This window comes from Gopherus flavomarginatus, chromosome 3 (genome assembly GCF_025201925.1).
Source record: "Gopherus flavomarginatus isolate rGopFla2 chromosome 3, rGopFla2.mat.asm, whole genome shotgun sequence".
Lineage (NCBI taxonomy): Eukaryota > Metazoa > Chordata > Testudines > Testudinidae > Gopherus > Gopherus flavomarginatus.
In genome coordinates this window covers 28,339,413-28,367,328 of record NC_066619.1, presented here as the reverse complement: position 1 = coordinate 28,367,328, position 27,916 = coordinate 28,339,413, and the positions used below count along the sequence as shown (strand labels likewise).

General features: G+C 42.7%; 1 protein-coding gene across 1 annotated transcript in view; it reads right to left on the bottom strand.

The window, feature by feature from the left end:
* LOC127046575 (oncostatin-M-specific receptor subunit beta-like) overlaps positions 1 to 27,037 on the bottom strand; it is a 60,363-nt gene extending 33,326 nt beyond the window's left edge. The window contains exons 1-3 of the mRNA XM_050943747.1: positions 26,794 to 27,037; positions 16,727 to 16,813; positions 2,577 to 2,740 (exon numbers count right to left, since the gene is read on the bottom strand). Of these exons, the coding sequence (XP_050799704.1) occupies positions 2,577 to 2,740; positions 16,727 to 16,796 (234 nt within the window). The 5' untranslated portion in view covers positions 16,797 to 16,813; positions 26,794 to 27,037. The remainder of the gene's footprint in view (positions 1 to 2,576; positions 2,741 to 16,726; positions 16,814 to 26,793) is intronic.
* Positions 27,038 to 27,916: the final 879 nt, after the last annotated feature.

Genomic DNA, 27,916 nt, shown 5'->3' with positions numbered 1-27,916 from the left:
AAAATCCTGGCCCTACTGAAGTCAAGGGGACTTTTGCAATTCTGGCTTTCAGCTGTGTGGACCCTCCCTGCCTCTAGTATAGTCTAGTTTTTAACAGGCATGATTCAGTACGTTGCATTCTTGATGTCCTAGCAGATGGGATTTTCAGAAGTGATCAGCATTGTTCTAATTCCATTCTCATTGACTTCAACAGAAGCAGAGTTAAATCAACACTGAATGCATCTAAAAATCCCACCCTCTGTCTATTCTTCTGGGTAGTGGCTTTCTTAAACTGGCCTTGAGAATTAGGACTTCCTCAGATTTTTCTAGGTTTTAACATCTGTGGTTAATATTCTCCCACATTTCAATCAGCAGATGGTGAAAAAAATATATTTAAAAGCCCTACAAATATAGATTTAAAAAATATCACTTTTGTTAAAACACTTCTGCAGGAGCGGCGCCAGGGTTTTTGCCGCCCTCAGTGGCAGTGCTCTTCCTCTGAGCATTCGGCGGGAGGAGTCCTTCCGTTCTGCGTCTTCAGGGCACTTTGGTGGCAGGTCCTTCACTCACTCCGGGACCCGACACCGAATTTCCGCAGAGAGCGGCAAAATGCCACCTCTCAAATCCTCCTGCCCTAGGCGACCACCTAGGGTCTCCTAGTGGAAGCACAGGCCCTGCACTTCTGGAGCATACTTGTTTCACACCAGTTTACTAGGCGATTTAATTTGGTGACTTGGACTATAATCTTAGCAGCAATTTTAGTCTATTCCCTCTTGATTATGTTGTGATATTCTATACTTTGGGGGAGAGTCCTTTACCTCCCATATTTCTTATTTGTATATAATTGTGATATTGCATATAAAGCAGGCTGTGTGAGGTATCAGAGAGAGGTTATGATCTGCTGAAAGTCATTTTTCTATTTAAATGTGTGTATCATTAATGCATATGAAGTTATGAGAATCTGTTTTATCGTTGTCACTAAAATATGTTGTAGGTTTGGGAAGTGCCCAGATACTACTCCAGAGACAATGAAAAGGGAAGAGATACCACTGCCTGGGTTAGTGCTGAACAGACTTTACCAGCCATTGTCCAGCAGAGGAGTTACAATTCAATGACTCACTTACAGGAGACACACCCGGGGATTGCTTCACCTTGCAACTCAACAATGCCCACCAGACATGCCTGGACCTGTGTTCTCCAAGCACATGGACTAAGGATATAAAACAGAACACAGGGGGCCCATGCTTCACCTTTCTCCTTCCCCCACCTATGCTGCATGCAACATGGGCACTCAAAAGACTGAAGACTCCAACCGAGGAGACTGGCTCAGGTTTAAGAGACAAACCTACTGAGGACTGCAGTATCCAGTGGGGTGAGAAAACTGCTTAATCTAGATGTTGCCCACTCTAATAAGGTTGACAGTTTAGACTGTGTGCTTATATTTTATTTTATTCTGGGAACTAACTCTTTTTGCTTATCACTTTTATAATCACTTAAAATCTATCTTTTGTAGTTAATACATTTAATTAACTGTTTATCTTTACTGGTGAGTTTGCCTGAAGTGTTTGGTAAGGGTGTTTGCTCAGGTTTACGAAGGCTGATGTATATCCACTTTCCATTGATAAAGTGGTGAACCAATTAATAAATTTGCATAATTTGTCTTGAGCAGTGCAAGATGGTATATTCCTGAGGTACAAGGCTGGGAACTGTGGGGGGGGGGGTTGGCTGGTGCCTTTCTCTGTGTGATTCATGAGGGGTTCTGGGAACATTCATGCAATCTAGCTAGGTGTGGGGCTTCACATGTGATTGTGCTGAGTGATCACAGCGCCTGAAGGGGTTTGCTGCTTGTCACTAGCAAAGCATTGTGAGAGACTGCACAGGCTGGAGAGTTAAGAGAGCACAGCAGTCCCACAGTGCCAGGCTGCACCTCGGCAATCCTATCACACATATATTCCCAGTGTGTGCTGATTCTCAGGAAGGCACAGAAAAATATACAAACAGTGCAATGCATTAGATTTTGGCAGCAGTGGCCTCGGAGGCAGCAGTGGCATCAACTGCTAAGGCCTATGCTTGCTCTTTCCTCAGCATGGAAAACAAGAAGGGCAATAACCATCTAAAGTAGGTGAGTAAAAGAAAACAGGAATAAAATTCACAAATCAATAGTCAGGCTTGATGGCCTAGCTGTAGTGTGCTCACACACAGGAGACCAAAGCTTGTTTTCCCATTCTAGACTCACGTTTCTTGAGGGAAGCTATGAGAAACTCTAACGGAAATTATGTCTTTGTCTTCTCTTCTTCAGCCAGGAGGACAGAGGCTCTAATAAGGGATCCTTAGTGTGGAGGAGTCCTCAAGGCACCCTCATGCACTTGGGGGAAACCTTAGTAATGGACTTAGAACTCAATGATCCATCTTAACATGCTCTGTTTCCATGATCAGACAACTTTTCTATCTTAAATTGAGTGTGGTCCTCGTAAAATATGTAGACTCTTCTTATGAAGCCTTGGACATGTCCATGTGACAAAGTTACCTCTACACACCAGAATGTTTGATTTTGTTCATATTGATACATTGAAATATGTTTTTTAAAAGATACTTACTGTCCAGACAACATTCATTTCTTCAGATCGACTAACTTGAATGTCAAAAACCATTTCTAGTTCAAACTGGTGGGCTAAGTCACTAACATCCCATTCCACCAACAAACGCTGCAGAGGCAAATTCCTGGAAACTTTGAGGAATGTAGGTAGAAATTCCTGGGTTTCTGGAAGAGTAAATATGATTTAAAAATATGAACACTCATGCCTGCTTAACATCATCAAATTGTTTGAGCCAAGACAGACTATAATACTGTGGCCACTAGAGAAATGGCCCATCAATATTTTCATCACAAACCTGAGAGTGGGTAGCTGGCTCCCAGGACCTACTGAATTCTGCTGCCAGCTCTGACACTGACTCACTGTGCCCATGCAGTCATGTAACCTTTGCTTCCCTTAAGAAAGGCGATGATACGGCCTGCAAAGGCTGGGATTTTCAAAAGCACTTAATGACGGCTTAACTCTGTCCCCGTTATCATGAATGGCAGAAAAGTTGGGCCCAGTCTAAGCGCTATTGAAAATCTCACTTGTACTTTTTGCCTATCACAGAGGGGTGTTGCAAAAATTAATGTTTGTATAGGGCTTAGATGCTTTAATGTGCAAAATACATGAATATTTAAAACAAGATTTTTTTTAAGAAATTAATTTCTTCAGGCAATCCATACTGCAGATTTATCACTTTTGGTGTTTAGCAAAGGATAGGTTCATGGGCAGTCTGGCACCAAGCTTGCTGGAAGCTAGAGACCACCTTTTGAGTTATATTATGGTAGAATGTTTTCTCATAACTGCTTATCTTAGGAAGACCCAAGCCTCTAGTCAAGCAGGGCACTGTCTGACCAACAACCACCCCCAGGTCTTTGTTTTTTGTTGGTTGTTTATTTTGGGGGAGTGGATCAAAAAAGCCCAAAAACTAAAATTTCAAAACTGTCAGTTTTCGTTGTCATTCTGGCATCGGATGCCACAACTGTTTATTTTAAATTAAGGGTCATACATGTTGATACTGACTAGACTGGCCTGTTTGCACCCCAGCACTGTCAGGGGTAGAGAGAGAGAGTGATTCATTGCTAGAATTCAGTGTGCTTCACCTCACTCAGCTCAAGGAGGCAGTGCAGAGGAACAAAGTTGCACTCTGACATATAAAGCATTTTTAGGTCACCTCAGTTTTATAGGGCCAGGCCAAGCCCTCTGCACTAAGTGAAAGGGCACTCAGTACCTGTATGATGAGAAAAATCCAGCATCATTACATTAGAGAAACCAGAGTTAAAAGGAGACTTAAAGGTCTGGAAGGACTTTGTAGATATTTTGATGGAATTTTAATGCTCTCTTACCACAGGGACATTAGGATTTGGTGGATATGAGGGCAGGGGACTGGACTCGATGACCTCTCGAGGTCCCTTCCAGTCCTAGAGTCTATGAGTCTATATTTACAGAAGCACCTGAACATTTTCAGGCCTGGCCTATGGCCAGATTTGGTTTTGGCTTGGAAGGGTTGAAGACCATTATCTCAGCACTCCACGCTCTTCTTGTGGCTGTAGATGCTTAGGGTGGCACAGTAAATAGAAGGGTGCTCTCAAGCAATTTCATTCCAGCTGCAGAACAGGACAGGTTAAGCAAGCTGCTGAATGTAAAGCTGTTTTAGGCATAGTCTATCTAGCTTCACTCATAAGTTTGAAATGTGGTATCTGTTTTAGAGTAAGAAACCCACTCAGGTAATAGCCTTAGTTCCTAGTTTTGCACTAACTTCTATGCAGGGCTGCACTGAGACCATTACCTTAGTTGTGAGAAATTAAAGGCTAAAGGCACGAACCACTTATAACAGGAGTGGGCAAACTACACCCGAGGGGCCACATCCGGCCCTCTAAACGTTTTAATCCAGCCCTTGAGCTCTCGCTGGGGAGCGGAGTCCAGGGCTTGCCCCGCTTCACGCGGCCTCCAGAAGCAGCAGCATGTCCTCCCTCCGGCTCCTATGCATAGGGTCAACCAGGGACTGCCACACGCTGCTCCTGACCCAAGTGCCGCCTCCACAGCTCCCATTGACTGGGAACCACAGCCAATGGGAGCTGCAGGGGTGGCACCTGCAGATGGGGCAGTGGCCAGAGCTGCCTGGCTGTGCCTTCGTGTAGGAGCTGGAGGGGGGACATGCTGCTGCTGTTTCTGGGAGCTGCTTGAGGTAAGCGCCCCCCAGAGCCTGCACCCCTGACCTCCTCCCATGGCCCAACCCCTTGCCCCAGTTCTGATCCCCCTCCTGCCCTCTGAACTCCTTGGTCCCAGCTCAGAGCACCATCCTGCACCCCAACCCTTCATCCTGAGCCCGCACCCTCAGCCGGAGCCCTCACTCACACACACACACACACACACACCCTGCACACCCAACCCTCAATTTCGTGAGCATTCATGGCCCTCCATACAATTTCTGTACCCAGATGTGGCCTTTGGGCCAAAAAGTTTGCCCACCCCTGACTTATGATGATTCCTGGCAAAGAATACTTTACAGATGAAGATATCAGTGATGAGGATTGAGGTATTAGATTCATCTGGGATTTTTATTAACAATTCTGGTGAGGCATAGGATCCAACCTATAGGGAAGCAAATACATAGAAAGAGGATTTCCACACTGCACCAACCATTTAGAACCAATCACGTCTTCTAGCAAATGTATGTCTTTTAGCGACTCTGCTAGAAACTGTTTGGGGTTTTTTGTTGCTTTTTTTAAAAAGGGTTCTGTAAGGGTGAGTAACATGAAAACTGCTGCAAAAGGATTTGCTGAAGCCAGGGACTATGAAGAGACAGCTTGATGCTACCTTATGAAGGGCTTTTGCAGGCCTGCTTTCAACATGCAAGTATTTCAGGGAGCATTCAGGCTGACTTTCTCTGGACAGTCAGTATCAGGAATGGTTGCTGGTACCTAAAAAGTTTTGGAGGGAAATATTTACATGCACCCACAATCTCTCTCTCTTGGGGAAAGACAAGCAAAATGTTGAAATTCAAGACTGATGTGTGAGAAGAAAACTGGGATTATGCAACACAAGTGTATGCAATGTCCGCTATAGTAAAAGTGACAAATATGATTGATTTGTAGAAGAAAAAAACTCTGCGCTAGCAATGTAGCAGCCTGGACCTTGTCAGTGATTTTGGAACTATGCAAGCGTGAGAATAATGACCATCAATTTTATGCACCTGTGAAGAAACCCAGAACATGTTATAAATGTTTCATGTTTACAAGAGAATTATCTGGTGTAAAGCCTGAGAGTGAACTTCACTGTCCAAATAGAGAGAGGGAGCAGCAATCTTTAGGTCTTACTGGAAGTGAAACTAGCATGATTGTTAGCTTCATTGCAAAGGATGATATGGCAGGGAACCAAATGTCTGGGACAGTGAAATGAGCCATAAATTTAACCATAGGATCTTGAGATTTTAGAGACTGATGAAGACATGGCAAGCCAGCACCTTTTCAGCACAGTCAAGGATTACATTTTATTGACTGTGACTATCAAAACAACAAAAGCAGGATCTGATAATCAATGACTAGTGCTGGAGAGATCACAGGCACGTGAATGGTGCCATGTGGATGTATTTCACTGGCACAGCTGGGAACACAGGGTTGGGTACAGGCATGCTGGCAATGCAAAGATGATAGTTTGTTAAAAGATCCAGACTTATGCTGAAATTGATTGAAAATCACCATAAATGAAAAGATCTACACATGCTTCTTTACCCCACTGCCTAACCTTGGCTGCTCAGCATAGTCTTCTATCTTGACCACTCCTTTCTATGGAGTACTATCCACTGTGCCTGGGCACAGATCCCTGTATGTGTACAGAAAGGAGGTTGGTTTCTGTTTTCTCTCCACTGGGAACTGGCCACCCCAGTGTCTTCCTTTTAAGAATCACAAGAGGTTGGGGAGCCATTCAGGAAAGGTGGCAGATGTACCTGCAAGGCAAAGTCAACAGGTCTGTGAAAATGTTTACTATGGGTCAGATTGTCCCTTCCTGGATTAAAATTTATGGAAGGGAGGTTCTGGGGAAGGAATATTCTGTGGAACTCACCTGAGTTCCCTCTCAAATGGTTCCATAAAAGGGGAGCAAATTGTTTGCCCTTAAGGAGTGAGCCCAATCCCTGTAGATCCACAGGATACCAGGACCATCTATGTGGATGCCTCCTGCATCCCTCAGTGGCAAGCATAGGAAAGATAAGAGTGAGGTCCCCAGTAGGAAAGCAAGTGTTTGCAAGATCAGGATCATGCTAAATCTCCACACAGTTTTGTGAGATTAATCGGAGGTGACGTACAACAAAGATGAAAGGCTCGAATGCCATTGTTTTAAAAGCTGCACTGCGCAGATTAGAAACCCTGGACTCTGACAATCAATGAAACAGAAACCGAACAGTGTTGATGGAAAGTGCCCAAGAGAAATAACTAAACATAAGACATGGCTGGATGCATGCTAGGTAGAGGCCGAGAGCCAAAATCTATTCTGCAGTAAGCCATGTCATTAGATACCAATACAGTGCAGGAACTGGTGGGTGTCCCATTGCACAAGTTTATTGTTTAACATATAAGCAAATAAAATACCAGTAAAACAGCAATTTTCTTACAACTGAGGTCCTGGCATTGTGCCTTCAGATGGCTCCATAATAAGCAGGTTTTGGCTGATTGATATTAGGAATATCGCTAGATCAGTATTTCCCAACTAGGACATTTTACAACATGTGCTGATGTTTTTAAGGTAGTAAACACTTGCTTATGCCAGATATTAAGCTAGTTATGTGTATAAACTATGGTAAAAATGTTCAGGCTTGGGAGCCTTATGTTGGGCACCTAATTTATATTTAGGCACCTAAATAAGCAGTCATATTTTTTCAGTGCCTATGCAGAGACTCAGCAACTCTGAAAACCATCCCACTTACTCAGGTGCCTAAATATGTTTTTTGATCCCAGACTTGAGGCACCAAGTTTGAAATGTTGATCTTCATAGATCATGCAACTGATGAATATTTTCAAGGCTTTACCCTTAAGTAAAGCATGCTGTTGAGATTATCAAGCTGTCAAAAAGGAAAATACACTGGACTGCTGTTCCTTAAAATGGCATCTATAAATCCTGACCCAGTGCAAGTTTTATTAAAATGGATATGGTTGATTTAACTTGCACCGTTTACAGGAAAAGCACAACTTCTGCATGAAACTTTCTATTTGTTCCTACTAGAATATCCAAAATGGCAAGTCCGTTTATTGTGACAAGTCGGGCAAGTCCAACAGGCTTGTGAAACTGAGCAATAGTCACAACATGTGAAAACACTTCCCACAGCTGGAGTTCAAAAGGCTTCCTTCAGCCTGATTTCAAAATGAGCTTAAAAGGACAACTTTATGAAGACAAATCTGAGCCAAGATTTCCTCCTCATATGGAAAGTCTCACTCCTCCTGGCAGCTAAACCAAACTCCTCAGAGCATACCCCTCTTTTAATCTAATTGACCATATCTGGGCCCAGCCACATTTCCCCTCACAGTCCCTGAACTTGGGGCATGCAGATGTTGGCATTCTCCTTTCAGGGCAAGGGCAAGTGATAAATTTAAAAATTACAAACAAATGTGAAACTAGAATGCTGTTGGATACCATCGTGTTTGTTCATGCTGATGTTCTATCCCTTTCCTCCGCCCTGTATCTGCCTGGTCCATTTAGATTGTTTTGTTGTTGTTTGTATTATTGTAGAACATAGAAGCCTCATGGTGCTACGTACTGTACACACACAGAACAAATAGTCCCTCTCCCAAAGAGCTTCTGTTCGAAGTATAAGATGAGAGACAACAGATGAGTACGGAGGACACTGATGGGGGAGTACAAGAAAACAATGTGACAATATTGCTCAGCATGGCAGACAATGGTTTTAGCACATCAGAAACCTAATTGTTCAGGTTTTTTTATAGGCTTCACGGCAAAAGAGTTTTAAGGAGAGATTTGAAGGTGGATAATGAATAAGTTTAAGATTTTGTCATGGTTATTTTAGTAAAAGTCATGGATAGATCAAGAATAAACAAGAATTCATGGAAGCCTGAACCCCGCGTGAGACGGGGGCACTGACAGCCCGAGCTCCACCACCCACCTGGGATGGGAGGGCTGACAGCCCGAGCCCTGCCACCCACCTGGGGGGCAGGAGGGGTACACTGATAGCCCAAGCCCTGAAGTCACGGAAGTGACCTCTTTTAACCCTAATTAGGAGTCAGTGGGCTCCACAGAGGTGCACTGGCCTCTTCTCTCATAGGGCACCCTGTGACATTTAGGCACTACCATAATAAAAACAATAACTCCACAGACGGGGATGATCTATAAGCATCTTTGCATCTATCTAAAATTTATTCTCTGTGAAAGCTGAGAGGGAATTGCCTCTGTATTTCATCCCAGCAATTAGTATATTAGTACTGGCTGGTTGTAAAGAGTTCTAAATGACTAGAAAGTGCTGACTTTTACGTAGGTCTCCTAACTCACTAATTTCTCCTTCAGGTTTTTTCATTTAAAGAATTATCCAACCTCCCAACCCCCCCCACCCCAAACTAACTACTGGGATCCTTCAGACCCATCTCTTCTCCCTCTGCATCTTGTCTCTGGGAAGTATTATTTGCAAATACAAATTCAACCAATGACTCACAGGTTCGGAGCAGAGAGGCAGATCTCTCTCTTTCTGTCCCAGCTAAAAATCTCAGCTTGTCTATCTGACATCTCCTTGTGGATGTCTCAGCCCACCATGACCAAAGCAGAGCTTTAAATCTCTCCCCTTCCATACTCTCCTCTCCCTCATTTCTCAGTCACTGTGGTCAGTGCCACCATCCTCTCTGTCATTCAGCCTGTGTTCCCTGTAAGCTGCATGCTTGAGTGGCTGCCCAGGAGAGATTTAAGTGCCACCCAGCTGATTGGGAGAGCCCGCACAGCTGGCAGCATGTGTTCAGGTACCCCTTCCCCCACATTGCTCTGTCCTGCAGCTGCTCCCCTGGGGGAGGGTGCTAAGAAAGCCAGACCAGCACTACCTAGAAACGCAGGGCCGAGGCACTGAAATGTTGGTAAGATGTGTGATAAGATGGTGGAGCATGTGAGGGGATTACCAGGAGGCCTGTGTTGATACAGAGAAGCTGACTAACACATCACTCCTCCAGAAACTTTCCAAAAAGGACAAGTAGTTGTTCATCAAAGGACTGTGTATTCAGTGGCACAAACATTGAGGGTGGGCAAAAAACAGAAGTTGTGATAATTGCAATAGATCCCACAGCTACCTAGCAGACCCATACAATAATGGACTGGAGAAAACTGGAAGAGAAGACTGCTACTGCTGATGGGATTACAGACACAGATAGCTGAATACTTGCAGGAGCTGGAAGAGACAAGTGTGTCACAGGAGAGGATCTTAGTGCAGGCTACACAGCAAAAGCAGGAGCTGATCTGCCTCAAAGGAGATCAGGAGACAGAAGTGTTTACTGCTATATAAGGAACTGATTAAGCTCCAGAATCAACCTCAGGGTACATCTATACAGCAAATAAACACCCACAGCTGGCCCTAGTCAGGTGACTTGGGCTCATGGGCCTTAGGTGGCGGAACTATAAAACTGCTGTGTAGACAAGGGGGAAGGGTTCCAGAGCCCAGGCTCCAGCCCAAGCCTGAATGTCTACATGGCAATTTTTAGCCCTGTGAGCCCAAGTCGCTGATCCACCACCGTACCGTGGGCCTTTTATTCCAGCATAGACGTACCCTCTGAGGAAGGGAGGATTGAAATCTGATTTTGAGATGGATAAAAAACTAGAAAGCCTAGAGGCTGAACTGGCTGCCTTGCAAAAGGAACTCGACGTATGCAAAGAGAGAGGCTGGCTCTTCAAAGATACATCTGCCGGAGGAAGATAAGAGCTACCCTGACGTGAATGCAGAATACGTAGAATCAGAAAAGGAGAAGGTGAAAAAGGCCCTGTCACCAATCAGAGGAACTGCAATGCAGAGCCCCAACCGAAACAGGTCTAAGATGAAGTGGTCCATCCCAAAGCGAGAGAGAGACAAAGATGCCTCCATGTACAGAATATCAGTAAAGCAATGTGGGTGGAAGAGGACCAGAAATGGGTCATGCTAAATAAGATGCTCAAAGCCGCAGGCAAATATATGCAGTCCTTAGTATTTGGGACCCCTAAAAGGAATATGAACATAACTAGAGATGTTCTGAACTCTGTGGGTGGTGGTGTGTGTGTATTCAGGGAGGCTGCTCTCCAGGAGACCAGGAAGTTGCCCTGTACCAGTTTAACTTGGGTAAAAGCTCATTTATGTTGATTATGATGGAAGTAGCTAGAGAACTGCACATTTTAGGGATTCAGCGTATGACAACTATAATATTCCAAAGATTGAAGAACTACATTCACCACATGGGCTATATATGGCATTGAGACACTGCGACAGTCTGTACCCCATGTTCATCCTTTTTACAAGACCATGATAAATTTTGTACAAATTATGCCTTGTGAGGTACGATTTGAAAACTCATAATCTGCTGAACATTGTTGTCCTGGTAAAATGTGTATCAACACTGTATGTAAAGTTATAAGATTCTACTGAATGAAATTGCTGAGGCATGTCCCAAGTTTAGAAAAATAGCTTCAGACCAGTTCCCCAAAGACAAAATCTAGTCAACACTTTAACCAGGTGTCAAGAAAATCAACTGGACCATCACCTAGTTAAGTGGACATTCTTTAGCACGAAGGAGGGGGTGAGTGAGAACTTTACATATTGGCAATGGAGCAGCTGCAGGTTTCCATAGATTGAAGTGTTTGGGAACTTCCATTTGAGATAACAGAAAACAATATGTACAAATGCTGTCAATAAAATGACAGACTTTCTATGAACTTATATGGTACTACCCAGCACCCTCCTGGACAAGATAGACATTTCTGAGAATAAGTCTAAGACTGAGAATTTGCTGGTGTCGCTCTGCAATTAATTCAGGAGTGACTGGCTAGAGCACTCATATAATCCAGCTGGGAGTGATTTTGCATGCTAGAGGCTGTGTGTGAATAGGCCAGGAGTGATTGTTCTCATAGCAAAGCAGTGTAAAAGGCACTCCAGGTTGGAAAGTTGAAGGGATACAGCTGTTCAGATGTCCAGATTGTACCCTGGGTAATGTCACAGAGAACCAACTTCTGGTCACTTCATTTCTTTTTAATTATAAGGAACATGGGAGTTTTGTAGGTATTTGCTAGACTTCTTCGTAGTGCTATGCCAACAGTGTTCTGGTGCTGGTTTGAAAACTCAAATCCTGCCCTCCCAACACCCTCCCACTCTGCAGAAATGCTACCATCATCAAGTTATTTTACAAAGGAACCTTCCTAGCCTTTCCTGAAGCACTCTCAGTAATTAGATATTCTGAGTTTATCCACTTTGTTTCTGAGTTCTCTATAGAAAAACTGCGAGATCCCGTAACCTTTCCCATATCATTTACGTTCTTAGGTCATAATTAATTTTACCTTGCTAAAACACTTTTCACAAGCAGCCACAGTTACATGAAGACAGCAAAAAAAATACATGGAGCAGTTTCTGTGTTGGGAATCTCCCAGCTAAAGGCCTTTTGTGAATGTAGCTAAGGAATCAATGGGCGCTTTCAATGCACTATCATGACTTGCAAGCAATTCAAGTAAACACAAAAACTGCCATTACTAGGATTGTATAATTTCTCATCTGCAGTGCTCAAAGGTAAACACCTCTCAATTAAGTGCAGCAAAATACCTATGAGATGATGCAAAATAATGCACCACATGTACTTCTACAATTTACAGCAGGTCTCCATACCTTTTGTGAGACCCTTTTCCAACCAGTCAAGTATCAGAGGGTAGCCGTGTTAGTCTGGATCTATAAAAGCAGCAAAGAATCCTGTGGCACCTTATAGACTAACAGACGTTTTGGAGCATGAGCTTTTGTGGGTGAATACCCACTTCCTCAGATGCATGCACATGCATCTGAGGAAGTGGGTATTCACCCACGAAAAGCTCATGCTCCAAAACGTCTGTTAGTCTATAAGGTGCCACAGGATTCTTTGCTGCTTTTCCAACCAGATCCATCAATAAGCAATTGCCTCAATGTGTTCCTTTCCTTAGTTGGCTCACTAAGATGAAAAAAAGACAGTGAACCCAATTTGACAGGGTGCAAAAGCAAGACAAAGAATTTGGCTGGAAAAGCAAACAAGTGAAATAGAATAAAAAGGTAAGATTCAGACTGTATATCAACCAAGCTTACTGGTATAACTTTCCATTAGAACTTTTGAGAACCATGATTTTAATACTTGCCTTCCTCTGCATTTGCTAGGCAAAAAGTCTTGTTCTAAATTAGAAACAAGATGGTTTTTTTTATGAAAAATAGTGAACAAAATCCATCTCCTCTGGCCAAGTAGCCAGATCTGCCTTTTCAAAGTCAAATTCTGCCCCACGCTTTCAGTAATTGAACCTCTTTCAGTATCCATGTCCATAACAGTTGCACTAGCAAACTAATGGACAACATTCTGGGTCCCAACAATTCAGCACTAAGCTCTATGCTGGAATCAGAGACTGTGACATTCAACAAGTCTGTCAAACCCAAATCAACATCCTCACTAACTGGGAAGGCTCAGAAGTGGAAGTTGCAGAACCATCTGTAGATTGATCATCAGAAACATGGTCAAACTTTGCATCTTTCAAGAAATTTTATAGATCACTTAGTTTTCTGATCTTAAACGGCCTGCTGCAGGCTGAATTTTTTTTGAGCATCATGCTTGTGCTTGTAAGGGCTCATCTTCTAGTTCAAGACTCTACAGACATTTGAGTTACAATGAGTGGATTAGGAGCATTTTTGCTTTAATTTACACATAGAGCAAACTCCTTTAAGAAATTATTGTTTGCCAATAGCTATCACACTTCTGTGTCTGAGATTTGTAGAAAAGGGAAATAACTGTGGTATCTCAGACACTGGCTTGTCTACATTAGAATGTTTTGTTGCTTTAATTATACTGATCTTGTATAAGCATCCTTCCCCCAGTATAATTGCATCCATGCTAGAGCTAAATACTGGTATAACTGTTTACTCCTGGGAGAATTCTGCATCAGTGCATGTGCACAGAATTCATGTCCCCTGCAGATTTCTTTGCTTCCCTACAGAAAAATGACTTCTGACGGGGAAGTAAAGGGAAGCTGCAAGAGCAGTCATGCCCCTCCCTGGCAGTGCAGTCAGGTTGGTTCGGGTGCCCGGAGCAGCCAACAGAGATGTAAATCATGGGGGAGGGCGGGAGGAGGAGGTAGGAAGTTGTATGTGTGAGAAAGAGACGCTCTATTGCAGCACGCTTGGCGTGGAGGGGCTGGGCTTCAGGATGTTTCTGAGGAGGTAGGCGTGAGACAGGCTCTGTCCCCTCAGGAGAGCAGAACGTACACAGCCTGCCTGCTTAGTGAATTTTTCCCATTGTCTTTGTGAATTCCCCAGAAGTATAAAACAGGTGTAAAAATTTTAAGGCTCCTTTAGATTGCCAGAGTGGTGTGAAGGACAGTATGGCCTTATAAATGCATATGTTGCTTTAGCAATTAGAACTGGTCTAACTTTTTGGACTGAAAAAAAATTCCTATCAAAATATGCTCCATGAACTGTTTGCTATTTCCTTTTCTGGAGATGGTCAGTGGTCAATATAAATTGTGAATTTGATTCCCCAGTCCTCACTTGCTCTTCAGTTGCCCATGATGTAATACTGAGCATATGGCTGCATATATTTGTTGACTAATAACTAGATATAAAGGGTGAAACCTATCTATTACTATTAGGCAAGGGGGGGTTGGGTGTTCCTCTAGTGCTCCCCACGCTCCCCACTTCCATTCGCCCTCCATTATATTGTAGTTTAAATAAATTACCAACATAATTGAAACAAGAGTGATTATATTGCATTATTTTGACAAATAAAATATGTAGATTTTTAAAATATTGTGCACAGAATTTTTAGGTGCAGAATTCCCCCAGAAGTATATAACTACGCAAAAAATCAGCCACCAAACTAACATAGTCAAACCAGTATACCTTTTCTAGTGTAGACCAGCCCTTGGTAAATGCTGTCTTTTAATGATAACTACTGAAAATACACTAAAAGAATAACCTAGGCAATGCTTTAATTATGGATTCATGCTCATGGTTCCAAAGCTATTGTTACAAGCAGGGGTGGCTCTAGATATTTCACCGCTCCAAGCACGGCAGCATGCTGCGGGGAGCGCTCTGCTGGTCGCCGGTCCTGCAGCGCCGGTGGACCTCCCGCAGGCGTGCCTGCAGAGGGTTCGCTGGTCCCGCGGCTTCGGTGGACCTCCCGCAGGCGTGCCTGCGGACAGTTCGCTGATCCCGGGACCAGCGGACCCTCCACAGGCATGCCGCCGAAGGCTGCCTGCCTGCCGCCCTCCCGGCGACCGGCAGAGAGCCCCCCACGGCATGCTGCCCCAAGCACGTGCTTGGTGTGCTGGTGCCTGGAGCTGCCCCTGGTTACAAGCCATGTTCATTTAAATGTAACAGGTCTAGTGAAAGGTGTTCACACAATTTCCCTTGCTATCTAAGCATATGCATATCGCGTATGTGGTTATGTCCCTCAAATAGCACATGCATTTGGGGTGAAAAGTTTTGAGGATTTAGCCCTCAGATTTGGATAAGTGTGACTAGAAGGCAGAGGACCAATGCTGACATTTACAGGGATGAGAACCAGGACAGATGCAATAAGAAGTGTGATGCTTCCTTGGGATGCCCAGAACTGTGAGTCACCTTGTTATCCCCCTGCCTCAGTGAGAGTGAGAGAGAGAGAGAGACTTGCTTGTGTTTAAGTGAGCATCCGCTCCCTGATGTCACCAATCCGTTGGCTACACAAACAATCTCCTCAGCCCTTACTTTGCAATAGGTGCATCCCAGCCTCTAAACCCCCTTGAAGCACTTCCCCTGAAGTGTTCAGCCCTTAACCACTGGACACTCCCAGAAATTACCAGGTAAGCTGTCCCCAAAGGAACAGTGCAAACATCAGCTTGTTTGGTTCAACGGAGGATCAGCTGCAATATAACATCACAGCACTCAGATATATTTACAGTGAAAACAATCAGAAGTTTATTATCAAAGGCTAAGATTTAAGAGACAGTGAATAAGTATAATGGTGGAAACAGAAATGGTTACATATAAAACAAAAACTATAACATGCTTTCTACAATCTAAACTTAACTTTAACAGGCTAAACTGTTGTCTAAATTTGTTTTAGGTGAGATTGTTTATCTCCCAGCAGCTCTAATCATGATGTCGATCCCCCTTTCATGGCTGCAAAAGCTACTGTCCTTTTTGTTTCTTCAGTGAGAGATGAAGGATATCTTTCTGCTTTCTCCTACTTCCCAAAGTCATTGTTTTCTCCCCCAGAGTCAGGATGACCCCATGGGGTTTACTCCTTGATGTGCTGGCTCCGTCTTTACATCTTCATGTTGACATTGTACACAAACCAGATTCCATTGTATTGGTTTACAATGCTTTTTTTACATATGAATTGAGTACACTGACTACATCCTTTGTATGTCAACCCTGCCTGAGACATAGTCCCTAAAACATATTTTCAAGTACATATACACAACTCCTTAATATAATCCATCTATGCATCTCACAACAATTATGAGGATCAATATGCCTGATTAGAGACTTCAATGACCTTCTTTGGATAAATACTCTAAAAGTGGTGCACTAGGTGTAATGCGTTTGTGAGGCCGGTTAGGAGTTGCTGTTACAGAACAGTGAACCCTTTGCAAGCTGGCAGCAATGGGCCTCTGTGTCACAGGAAGAAGTCTTGGAGGAGTACAAAACTGGGCAAATTGGAGATGAATAATCCAGAGAAGAAAATACAGGTCAAAAATGGCTGAGATAAAGTAGTAGTAGATAGATAAATGTGTCTGATTTCATATCAACGTTGAGTTATTGATTTAATAAAAGGTAATTTTATAAGGTGAACTGTGGTGCTTTTGACCCTCCCACATGCTTTGTAATGAAAAGTGACTGATTTATTAGCACGACAGGTTACCTAATAACAGAAGAGCTGGAAACGAGTCAGCTCTAATTTCTGCAGAGAAAGTTCTGTTTGTTGTATATGCATTTCAAAGTAAAAAGCATGCATTCAGATCTCTACCTTGACCTTGGTATATACTGAAGCACAAAGCCGTGTAGAGGAGTATTGTTTGAAGCACAGAATGATCCATCAGTTATCCACCTTCTCCTGAAAAGGACAGATTGGAAAAGAAAAAAACTTTCTTTTAGTTTGAATTTCATGCTAGAAAATTGAACCTGATATCACTTAAATACAGGAAGCATGAACAAAGGAAAACAGGACATAAAGAGAAATTACAGTTATCTTTTTGGATCTGGTTACACTATGTGGAAACAGCCACAAATCCAATCAAAGATTAAATTAAGCTAATTTAACAAAACAAGATTGGACCGTAATGGTCTGATGTTGTGAGATACAGAGCACTCCCAATTCCCATCACAGTCTCAACACCTTGCCCTGTCACTACAGAAGATATTTTCCCACAGGAAACAGTTATTCCAACTTAGTATCCCTGGACACCTGTGAATAGTACCCCATGTTTAGAATAATAGAATATTAGGGTTGGAAGGGACCTCAGGAGGTCATCTAGTCAAAGCAGGACCTAAACCCCAACTAAATCATCCCAGCCAGGGCTTTGTCAAGCCTGACTTTAAAAACTGCTAAGGAAGGAGGTTTCACCACCTCCCTAGGTAACCCATTCCAGTGCTTCACCACCCTCCTAGTGAAAAAGGTTTTCCTAATATCCAACCCTAAACCTCCCACACTGCAACTTGAGACCATTACTCCTTGTTCTGTCATCTGCCACCACTGAGAACAGTCTAGATCCATCCTCTTTGGAACCTCCTTTCAGGTAGTTGAAAGCAGCTATCAAATCCCTCCTCATTCTTCAATTCTGTAAACAAAATAATCCCAGTTCCCTCTGCCTCTCCTCATAAATCATGTGCTCCAGCCCTCTAATCATTTTGTTGCCCTCTGCTGGACTCTTTCCAATTTTTCCACATCCTTCTCATAGTGTGGGGCCCAAAACTTGACACAGTATTCCAGATGAGGCCTCACCAATGCTGAATAGAGGGGAATGATCACGTCCCTCTATCTGCTGGCAATGCCTCTACTTATACATCCCAAAATGCCGTTAGCCTTCTTGGCAACAAGGGCACACTGTTGACTCATATCCAGCTTCTCGTCCACTGTAACCCCTAGGTCCTTTTCTGCAGAACTGCTGCCTAGCCATTCGGACCCTAGTCTGTAGCAGTGCATGGGATTGTTCCTTCCTAATTGCAAGACTCTTCACTTGTCCTTGTTGAACCTCATCAGATTTTTTGTCTAGGTGGGGTCCCTCTGTATCCTATCCCTACCCTCCAGCATATCTACCACTCCTCCCTGTTTAGTGTCATCTGCAGACTTGGTGAGGGTGAAATCCATGCCATCCTCCAGATCATTAATGAAGATATTGAACAAACTGGCCCCAGGACCGACCCTTCGGGCACTCGGCTTGATACCAGCTGCCATCTAGACATGGAGCCATTGTTCACTACCTGTTAGCCCAACGATATAGCCAGCTTTCTAGCCAATTTATAGTCCATTCATCCAGCCCATACTTCTTTAACTTGCTGGCAAGAATACTGTGGGAGATCGTATCAAAAGCTTTGCTAAAGTCAAGGAATAACACATCTACTGTCTTCCCCTCATCCACAGAGCCAGTTATCTCCTCATAGAAGGCAATTGGGTTAGTGAGGCATGACTTGTCCTTGGTGAAGTCATGCTGACTGTTCCTGATCCCTTTCCTCTCCTAGAAGTACTTCAGAATTGATTCCTTGAGGACCTGCTCCATGATTTTTCCAGGGACTGAGATGAGGCTGACTGACCTGTAGTTCCCCGGATCTTCCTCCTTCTCTTTTTTAAAGATTGGCACTACATTAGCCTTTTTCCAGTCATCCGGGACCTTGCCTGATCACCATGAGTTTTCAAAGATAATGGCCAATGGCTCTGCAATCACATCCGCCAACTCCTTTAGTACCCTCGGATGCAGCACATCTGGCCCCATGGACTTGTGCTCATCCAGCTTTTCTAAATAGTCCTGAACCACATCTTTCTCCACAGAGGGCTGGTCACCTTCTCCCCATGCTGTGCTGCCCAGTGCAGTAGTGTGGGCGCTGACCTTGTTCGTGAAGACAGAGGCGAAAAAAGCACTGAGTACATTAGTTTTTTCCACATCCTCTGTTACTAGGTTGCCTCCCCCATTCAGTAAGGGGCCCACACTTTCCTTGACCACCTTCTTGTTGCTAACATACCTGTAGAAATCCTTCTTGTTACTCTTAACATCCCTTGCTAGCTGCAACTCCAAGTGTGATTTGGCCTTCCTGATTTCACTCCCGCATGCCTGAGCAATATTTTTATACTTCTCCCTGGTCATTTGTCCAATCTTCCACTTCTTATAAGCTTCTTTTTTGTGTTTAAGATCAGCAAGGATTTCACTGTTAAGCCAAGCTAGTCGCCTGCCATATTTACTATTCTTTCTACACATCGGGATTGTTTGTTCCTGCAACCTCAATAAGAATTCTTGAAAATACCACCAGGTCTTCTGGACTCCTTTCCTCCTCATGTTATTCTCCCAGGGGATCCTGCCCATCAGTTCCCTGAGGGAGTCAAAGTCTGCTTTTCTGAAGTCCAGGGTCCGTATTTTGCTGCTCTCCTTTCTTCCTTGTGTCAGGATCCTGAACTCGACCATCTCATGGTCAATGCCTCCCAGGTTCCCATCCACTTTTGCTTCCCCTCTAATTCTTCCCTGTTTGTGATCAGCAGGTCTAGAAGATCTCTGCCCCTAATTGGTTCCTCCAGCACTTGCACCAGGAAATTGTCCCCCACACTTTCCAAAAACTTCCTGGATTGTCTGTGTACTGCTATATTGCTCTCCCAGCAGATATTGGGGTGACTGAAGTCCCCCGTGAGAACCAGGGCCTGTGATCTAGTAACTTCTGTTAGTTGCCTGAAGAAAGGCTCATCCACCTCATTCCCCTGGTTTGGTGGTCTGTAGCAGATTCCCACCACAACATCACTCTTGTTGCTCATACTTCTAAACTTAATCCAGAGACTCTCAAGTTTTTCTGCAGATTCACACTGGAGCTCTGAGTTTAATGGACCTGATTTAGGTCAACTCTACTTGAGGACTCTTTGAATTGCTTAATGAGTGCTCAGAAACTTGCAAAAGCAAACCTCCTCTTTGGAAGTTTTTCTTTTCTACTCAGTCAAGAGGATCTTCCCATTTGCATTCTGCTTTCTTCAAAATTGTTTAAAGCATGAAATACTAGCTGATGCTCATGTTCCTGTGATAATCATGGTGTTGATGTCAGCATATGTTCTATGTGTCAATGATGTGAACTGTGACATTATTTAAGTTTTAATCATCTGACATTCCACATATACATACTACAAAAATCAAGACAAAATCTCCTCAATTTATCACTAACTAAAACTGCCAACTATAGAATATTTGTGTTGTGGCTGGGTTTACTCATCTCATGAGAAATAAACAAATGCGGTGTTAATCTTAACCTAGTACAAGAAAAGGACAATTTCTGATGATATAAGAAACCCTGATCAGAGAGAAAAAACCCAAAGCATGAATCTCATGTCACCGTTAGGCAAAGCTGAAGCACAGAACCCCTCCCCTTAAGTGAAGCACGTAGTAGCAGGAGTTGAACTATTACTCATCTAATTTGAAGCTGCTACTCATCTCATTCTAGTAAAGGCAAACAGAACACAGCCAATTTTGTTTCTGTATTAGCAGTAAATATTAAAAGTAATATTTGTATTTAAACCATACCGTGTATAGATCTATTATAGCTGGCATGGAAAACTTCTCTAAAAACACTAATATACATATATTATAAGATTAAAGAAAGCTAATAAGATGTCTTTCTGGATGCACGCAACGTAAATCCACTGTTCTCATGTCTGTCCAAGACTCAAGGAACCGATAGCTTTGTCAGGCTGACTTCACAGGTAGAACAGAATCTGAAAAGCGCTATGTGAAACCATGTGGGTTACTTTACAAAATAATAAATTACAGTAAACCGAATGTAGACGAAGAGAGGAACTAGTGCATGCTCACAATAAGCCACACAGCGCTGGACATTAGAACTTGTTTTACAGAGAGAAAGAATGCTGACTAGGATATTCAGGTTATTCTCAACTGTCTTTGAACACTGCTGCACAACCTTTCATTTTCTAAAGACACAGGCAGAAGCAATTTCAGTTTAATTTCTCATGCTAGGGAAGCAAGAATAACCACTTCCTTACCCACTATAAAGAAAATTCTTACAAGTACAAACATATTCAGCGGACTCTCCCAAATCTGAACATCAATTATCTTTACATACTGTACTACAAGCTCTGACTTCCATGAGTTTCTCTGCATTTATGCTGAAGTAAGTGAACACAGAATCTAGTTATATGAGACTGCCAGTTAAGAGGGGTCAAAGAAATGGAAATACTGACTTTATTTGTTAAAAATATTACTGATTATTTTATATTAATTATATTAATTTGTCGCCGGGAATGAATTTTTATACTGTTTGGCCAAATAATTGATCTCCCTACTTATAACACATAGTATGTTCATATTCAGTGAATTCACGTATAACAAAAGGACTGCTGCAAGAGCTGGCTATAGCAAACCAGTTATTTGCACTGTTAAAAAGTTTAGAAAAAAATTTCTAGCTGATCTAATTTAAGAGAGGTCAAAGGAAAATTATTCATATGAGTTTTGCACAAATTTCCCTTTCTGATAGACTAATGGATAGTCTCTCTTGCATAAGTGCAATATGGAACTAAGCAGCATCCTTTCAAAGTAAGTAACATTAAACCTCGGACAACATTCTATTTAATGGATTTTATTTCAATTATACCAAAGGAGTACAGAGACACAGCTCTTTTTCCTCTTATTTAGGGGAAAAAATCATTTAAAGTCAGTGGTGCTGAGTCTGTTTGTATTCACACCAATTTCATGACAGTATAACTCTGTTTATTTCAGATGCATTAGTCCCTGTTTATTCCCTGTATAAAGGAATCGTCTCTTGTAGGATGTAGCCCAAATTATTTTATTTGATTGCTGTTGGTGATGCAGACTAATTATTGCTCATTATGGGCTTGATACTGTGAAATGCTGAATACCCTGGCCCTGATTAAGCACAGCATTTAAGTACATGCTTAACTTTAAGTACATTAGCAGTACTAGTAACTTAAAATTAAATATGCACTTAAGTGCTGTTCTAGATTGGAGATAGCACACTCAGCAATTTATAGGATCAAGCTCACTCATGACACACACACAATGAAATGAGAAAGCAGTCTTTATCTTTAACCAGGGGGTCAATCCTGTAGTCCTTATACAAGCTAACTTTACATTAAACAAGTCACTGGGGCACATCTAATGTGAAACAAGTTGACAAATCTGGTAAATTCTGCCTCTATTACAGGTCACCTTTCAACTAGCATGGGCGGGCGAGAGAGCCCATCTGCATTTGCCTGCACTTCTGTTCTTTGATTTTGATGTCATAGATGTAACCAGCTAAGAAAAACTTCCTAACTGTAAGTATGGTAGGACAATGGAATAAACGGCCTAGGGAAGTCATAGAATCTCTTTCACTAGACATTTTCAAAAAAAAAAGGCTGGACAGCCATTTGTCTTGCACGGTATACACAAAACAAATCCTGCATCTTGGCAGGGTATCAGACTAGATGACCCTGGCGGTCCCTTCTAACCCTATGGTTCTATGATTCTAAATTCACTGGAAATTTTGACTGAGTTAGAACTGCAAAATCAGGCCTTTTGCCTAAACTAGTTTAAAAAAAAAAGTTTTGGTCTAAACTGAAATTTTAAACTACTTTCTAAAAATGAATACAAATGCGACCACCTAACTCCATTCATGTGCAGCATCAATTGATTTGGTGTATTTCATTTATGATATTGTATTGTTACTTATTATACATTAAGAACGGCTGGTACGATATTATATTCCTTTCTATGCATCATATATATTCCTAAGCTAGTTGCAGCATTTAGCACTATTCAACACTATAATGATCTAATGCAGCGTTTCTCAAACTGGGATCCGCAAGGGTACTCCAGGGGGTCCATCAACTCCGCTGCTCAACTCCTCCCCTTCCCTTCCAGCACCTCCTGCACACCGGGGAAAGAGCTGTTCAGCGGCGTGCAGGAGGCACTGGGAGCAAGGGGGAGGAGTGGGGATGGGGCATGCTCGGGGAGGAAGCAGAAAGAGGTGGGGAAGAGAAGGGGTGGGGGTGGGACCTTGGGGCTAAGTGGGGGGTTTGAGAGTCTGTGAAAAAATTTAAATCATAATGGGGGGGTCTTGGGTTGCTAAAGTTTGAGAACCACTGATCTAATATAATGCTATATTTTGATCATATTTGTGTGTGACTGTAGTTAATTAAACCAAATTACAATGAGACAGGCTACAACACCCCATTAAAAACCCCCAAAAATGTATTAAACATTTAAATAACTAATATTTGATTAGGAACTAGGTAATAAACATAATTCTTAATATGTAAAATATATAGTTGTGGCTAATGCTTTGACTCAAGTGTCTTCCACAGAGCCATAAACATTCATTCTTCATTTATACAAAAGCTTCAGATTGCAAATACCTGTAGTAAACAAACGACCCTATGATTAACACCAATTACTGTCAATCACTTATTTCATAAAAATGATAATTATAAACAGAGCAGCAAAGCAGCATTGACAGAGTGTCTTTAACAATATAAAACATTTCAGTCAAGGCTATGCCTTTGTAGAGCACAGAGCATATAGCTTTACCCACGTCTGCAAAGCATACAAATTCCAATCTTTTATAACCAGTGAACTAATCCAGAGGGGAGAACCTTAACTTCAGCACCTGTATCCAGCATGTATTTAGAGGTACACCATTAATTTATCTGATATGGGATACCAGTGCCCAGCGCTTTGCCGCATGAGATGATCGTACTAAAGGAAATATCAGAGTCCCTGATAAAAGTGGTCGCATGTGGCTCCACGTTTACAGCATGCATTTCAGGTCTCCCATCATTGCGAACCAGTTTACGACAGTACTCTAATTTAAAGCGTCCTTCATTCCCACGAGCCTGGCACACAGCAGTTCTATACAGGCAGGCAGGGAAGTTGACCAAGAAAACTGTGAGAAGCTGGCAACTTTTGCTGCTGATGGTGTGGAACAGGAGTAGGTAGCATTTATGTCTTTTTTTTTGGGTGATAGAAGCAGAAGCAACTAATGGTTTAAGTGTAGACACAAAGGTAGAAGCAATCTGAGACACAGACCCCTTTCAAACAGGGCTCTCTCAAATGCCTCACTGCTAGCAACTGAAGCATCAAAAGTTAGAGTAATAACATCTTCGGCCAGTAACTTTTCACCTAGGCTGTCATTGGCTATGCTAGTCACAAAACTATCCCTGAGCATGTTCATCATAATGTTCCCAAATTCATAGTCCTGGGCCAACCACCACAAATGACACGCAAACTTACATATGGTTTTGTTGGGCTGCTGGCAAGCTTCAAAATATGTTTTCCTAAGCAAAACAGAATTTAGTCCCAAAATAATCATTGAGGCGCTGCACAGCCACATCAAAGGAGGACTTGGGCTCTGGGAGTCCATCATAAATATCAGTGCCATCACTGGCTAATCAGTTCTGTAGCAAGGGTAATCTAGCAGCATCAGAAAGTTCAAGATCTGCATAGTTCCAGAAATTCCAAATAAAGTATTGCCAGTCAACAGCCAAAGAATGTGCAGGCAGCATGTGTTGCAGAGTAGAGGCACTTGTCGCCATGAGGTTACTCTCTGATCCACCCCAGAACAGTTATCCCAAAACACAAGGAAATCGAAGCAAGACATGCAAGTAGGTGGTCAATCAAACCAAAACATATAATAACCATGAACCAAGCAAGTCAGCAACAGTGTGAACAAAACATAACAGTCCAAATGGCAGGTTTGTAGCAGCAGGCCCTGGGTAACCAGACACACCCAATGGTACGTACATATACAGGAATAGGAAGTGGAACACTGCATTTAGAGAGCAGGGACCAGAAAATGAGCAGGAAGCAATAAGCAGGAAGGACGGACACACACACACACATACACACACACACACACACCCACCACCCACCCACCCACCCATGAGGACAAAAAGAATCTCAACCTTTGAATAAAATGCATATTTAATTTCAATAAAACATAATTCTTGAACAGTCATTTTAAGATTAACCAAATCTTTCTAAAAGGGAAAATAGAGTCATAATTGAACAATAAAGGGGAAAAGGATTGAGAGGGAGAGGGAACAGATCTGTTATCCCCATAGCCAATAGCCAGGCAACAGTATTGCCTGCGAGACCAAAGTGAGCAAATGAAACATGCCCCCAAATCTCAGAAAAGATGACAAGTATAGCTCCTGTCTCATTGATTAATTTAATTGTTCAGTTGTCATTCCAAAGAGATAATAAAGTTATACTCCTTGAGAAATACTACTGTACTGTGCTATCTAATGAAACATTACCATCAGTTTGCTTGGCTCTAGAGGAAGTCATGAATTATTGTAATGGGTTCACTGGAACCAGATGTCTATTTAACTCCTGCATGCTGTAGAAAAGGTCAAGGCACTCTCACGCAAGTAGTCTGAATAAGGCAGACATGGAATATTCATGCTTTCCCCCTGCCATTTACTTTAGTTATCAAAATAATTCCTTATTTTGAAACAGCAATTCTTTGGAAGTCAGCTACAATGGTTCAACCAAATATTTTACACCAGTATCACTCAGTGATTAGATTAAAAAGATAGCATCATATTTTGGGATGGATTCTGTGTGCCTTACCCATGCAGAGTAGAGCTAACTGCACAAACAGTCCGATATGGAGTATGGCACAACAGGGCCAGGCTGTCTATGTGTAGATTTAATAGGCTATATATGAGCAGATTTATTTACACTAAACTGCTTTACACCACTCTAGTAATGTAATGGGGCCTTAAATGGATGTTAAACGAAACTCACTCTAAGACCATTGCCAGAGTGCTGTAAAATATCTTTACTATAAATGATAATCAGGCCCTGCTTCCAAAGTCTTTTATTTTACAGTTTACTGCTAATTTGAGATATTTTTATTTACAAGTTTCATAAGGTTGTAGAGAAAATCTGCTTCTTCAAATTACATTTATGAGCTAATTTTGTGTCTGCAAAGATGCATGTATATCTAAATTTTACCAGTAAGAAATTAAATCCATAAATAAACTCTTTTACTCAATTGTGGGGTTTTAAAAAATATTTTCCATAGTACAATAAACAGAGGAATTCGCATGTCTGAATAAATGTATTTTTCACATCTGCACTAAAATCAGAAATACACATAAGGCTAACTGATTACTTGCCAATTATTTTTTTCCTTATCTTTAGTCACGTACATTTTCATCTGACCATTTCAACACCCTGAGTGAGATCCTCATTTGGTGTAAATCAGTGTAGCTTTATTGGTTTCAATACAAGTATGCCACTTTACACCAGCTAAGGATCCAAGTTTCCACTATTCTTTAAAATGTTTGCTCTCTTTTCAGCCTGTTTGCTCAAGTTTAAGGACCCTCAGTATGTGACTCTTTAAGACGTGATACTTCAAATTCAGTTCATGTGAGCGAGGCCAGCTTATGAGGGAGGGTTTGCAGGAGCAGGTTTCATTTGTAGAGGGAACTGTTGATGTTAGGCACACTAGCAATCCACCAGTCTCATTCCTTCAAGAACTGCCCCAATAGATGTGTTTCCTTTCCCCGCAATGGCTATGGGAAGAGCCCTTTAACAGCAACATCGCTTATACCAATCCTTCCCATCCCTTCTCAGGTCTGGCTCAAGAACTGTCAGGCATGAAAGTGAGAGTGAGAGTGTGATAGTGAAGGAATTTAAAAAACAAAACAAACAAAACAAAAAAACAAAAAACCCTGGGAGACAGATGATGACAGAAATAAAGAAACTGCAGCTGAAGAAGGAAAAAAAGAAAAGACAAATGATAACAGAGTGTTCGAACTATGGCCTGTCCTTTACAAAACAAATCAAAGAAACGTGTTAAAAATAACATGCTAACACAAATACCTACCAGGTGACAGCTGAGTTTTGCCCTGTAAGACTTTCTTCTGCAATTTTCATGTCCTTCAGTCCCACTTTAATTCCTTTCGCCCTTTTCCTGGCTTACTCCGCTCTCTCTCTCTCTCTCTCTCTCTCTCTCTCTCAACCCTGCACTTTATTTCTTATTTCCTGTTTTCCTGTCTTCTTCTCCTGTCTCCCTTCAGGAGAATGTTTGAAGAGCAGCCAAAGGAAACTTGTAAGCTAATGCTGCTCTGTTTTGCTCTGTGCAGTGAGAGGAGTTGCAAGGGTGGGGAAAATCACAGGAATATTGCCAGCAGGGCCGTCCTTAGGATTTAAAGGGCTCTATGTAGTATTATTAAACTCAGGGCTGGCTTGAGCCACCAGTGAAGGAAGCAGGTGCTTGAAGTGGCCAATGGAAAGGGGCAGCACATCCAGGTCTTCGACAGCAATTAAGTGACGGGTCCCTCAGTCTCATAGACTCATAGTTCCTCTCTTCCTCTTTGAGCTGCCACCAAAGTGCCGCCGAAGAGGAAGAGAGAGAGTGAAGAACCCCCTGCCGAATTGACACCAAAGAAGGAAGCGGCGTGACTGAGCTGCTGCCGAAGTGCCACCAATCGGCTTTATCTTTTTTTTTTTTCCCTTCGCTTCGCTGCTTGGGGTGGCAAAAAAGCTGCAGCCAGCCCTGATTAAACTGGTGCCCCTACGCCCAATGGCAGCCCCGGTTTGCAGCCCAGGATGGGGGAGGGACAAGGCAGCAAAGGATACCAAGACACCCGGCCTGCCTCATGGCAGCGGAGAGTCACAGTTCCCTGCAGAGACCCCCATACCCTCTCCCTCATGCAGAATGTGCAGTGCCAGCACTTTTAGCTCTGTGAATACGGCCTCTGCCTAAGGAGACTGCAGTGCGCACTGGGTGTGCAGGAGCCAACCCGCTCTTACCTGTTGTCATGGGCAGTGGGTGAAGCTGCTGCTTGGGGAGGCTGGCTCCCCAGCCCACCTCTTCTGCCTGTGGCCCTGCCTATACTCCACCCCTGCTCTGCCCCAGGCCTCGCCCCCAGGCCCTGCCCCCCCACACTGTCTCCCTTCTCTCTTCCCTCCCACACTCTGCTCACCCCCTTCCAGCCAAATCCCTG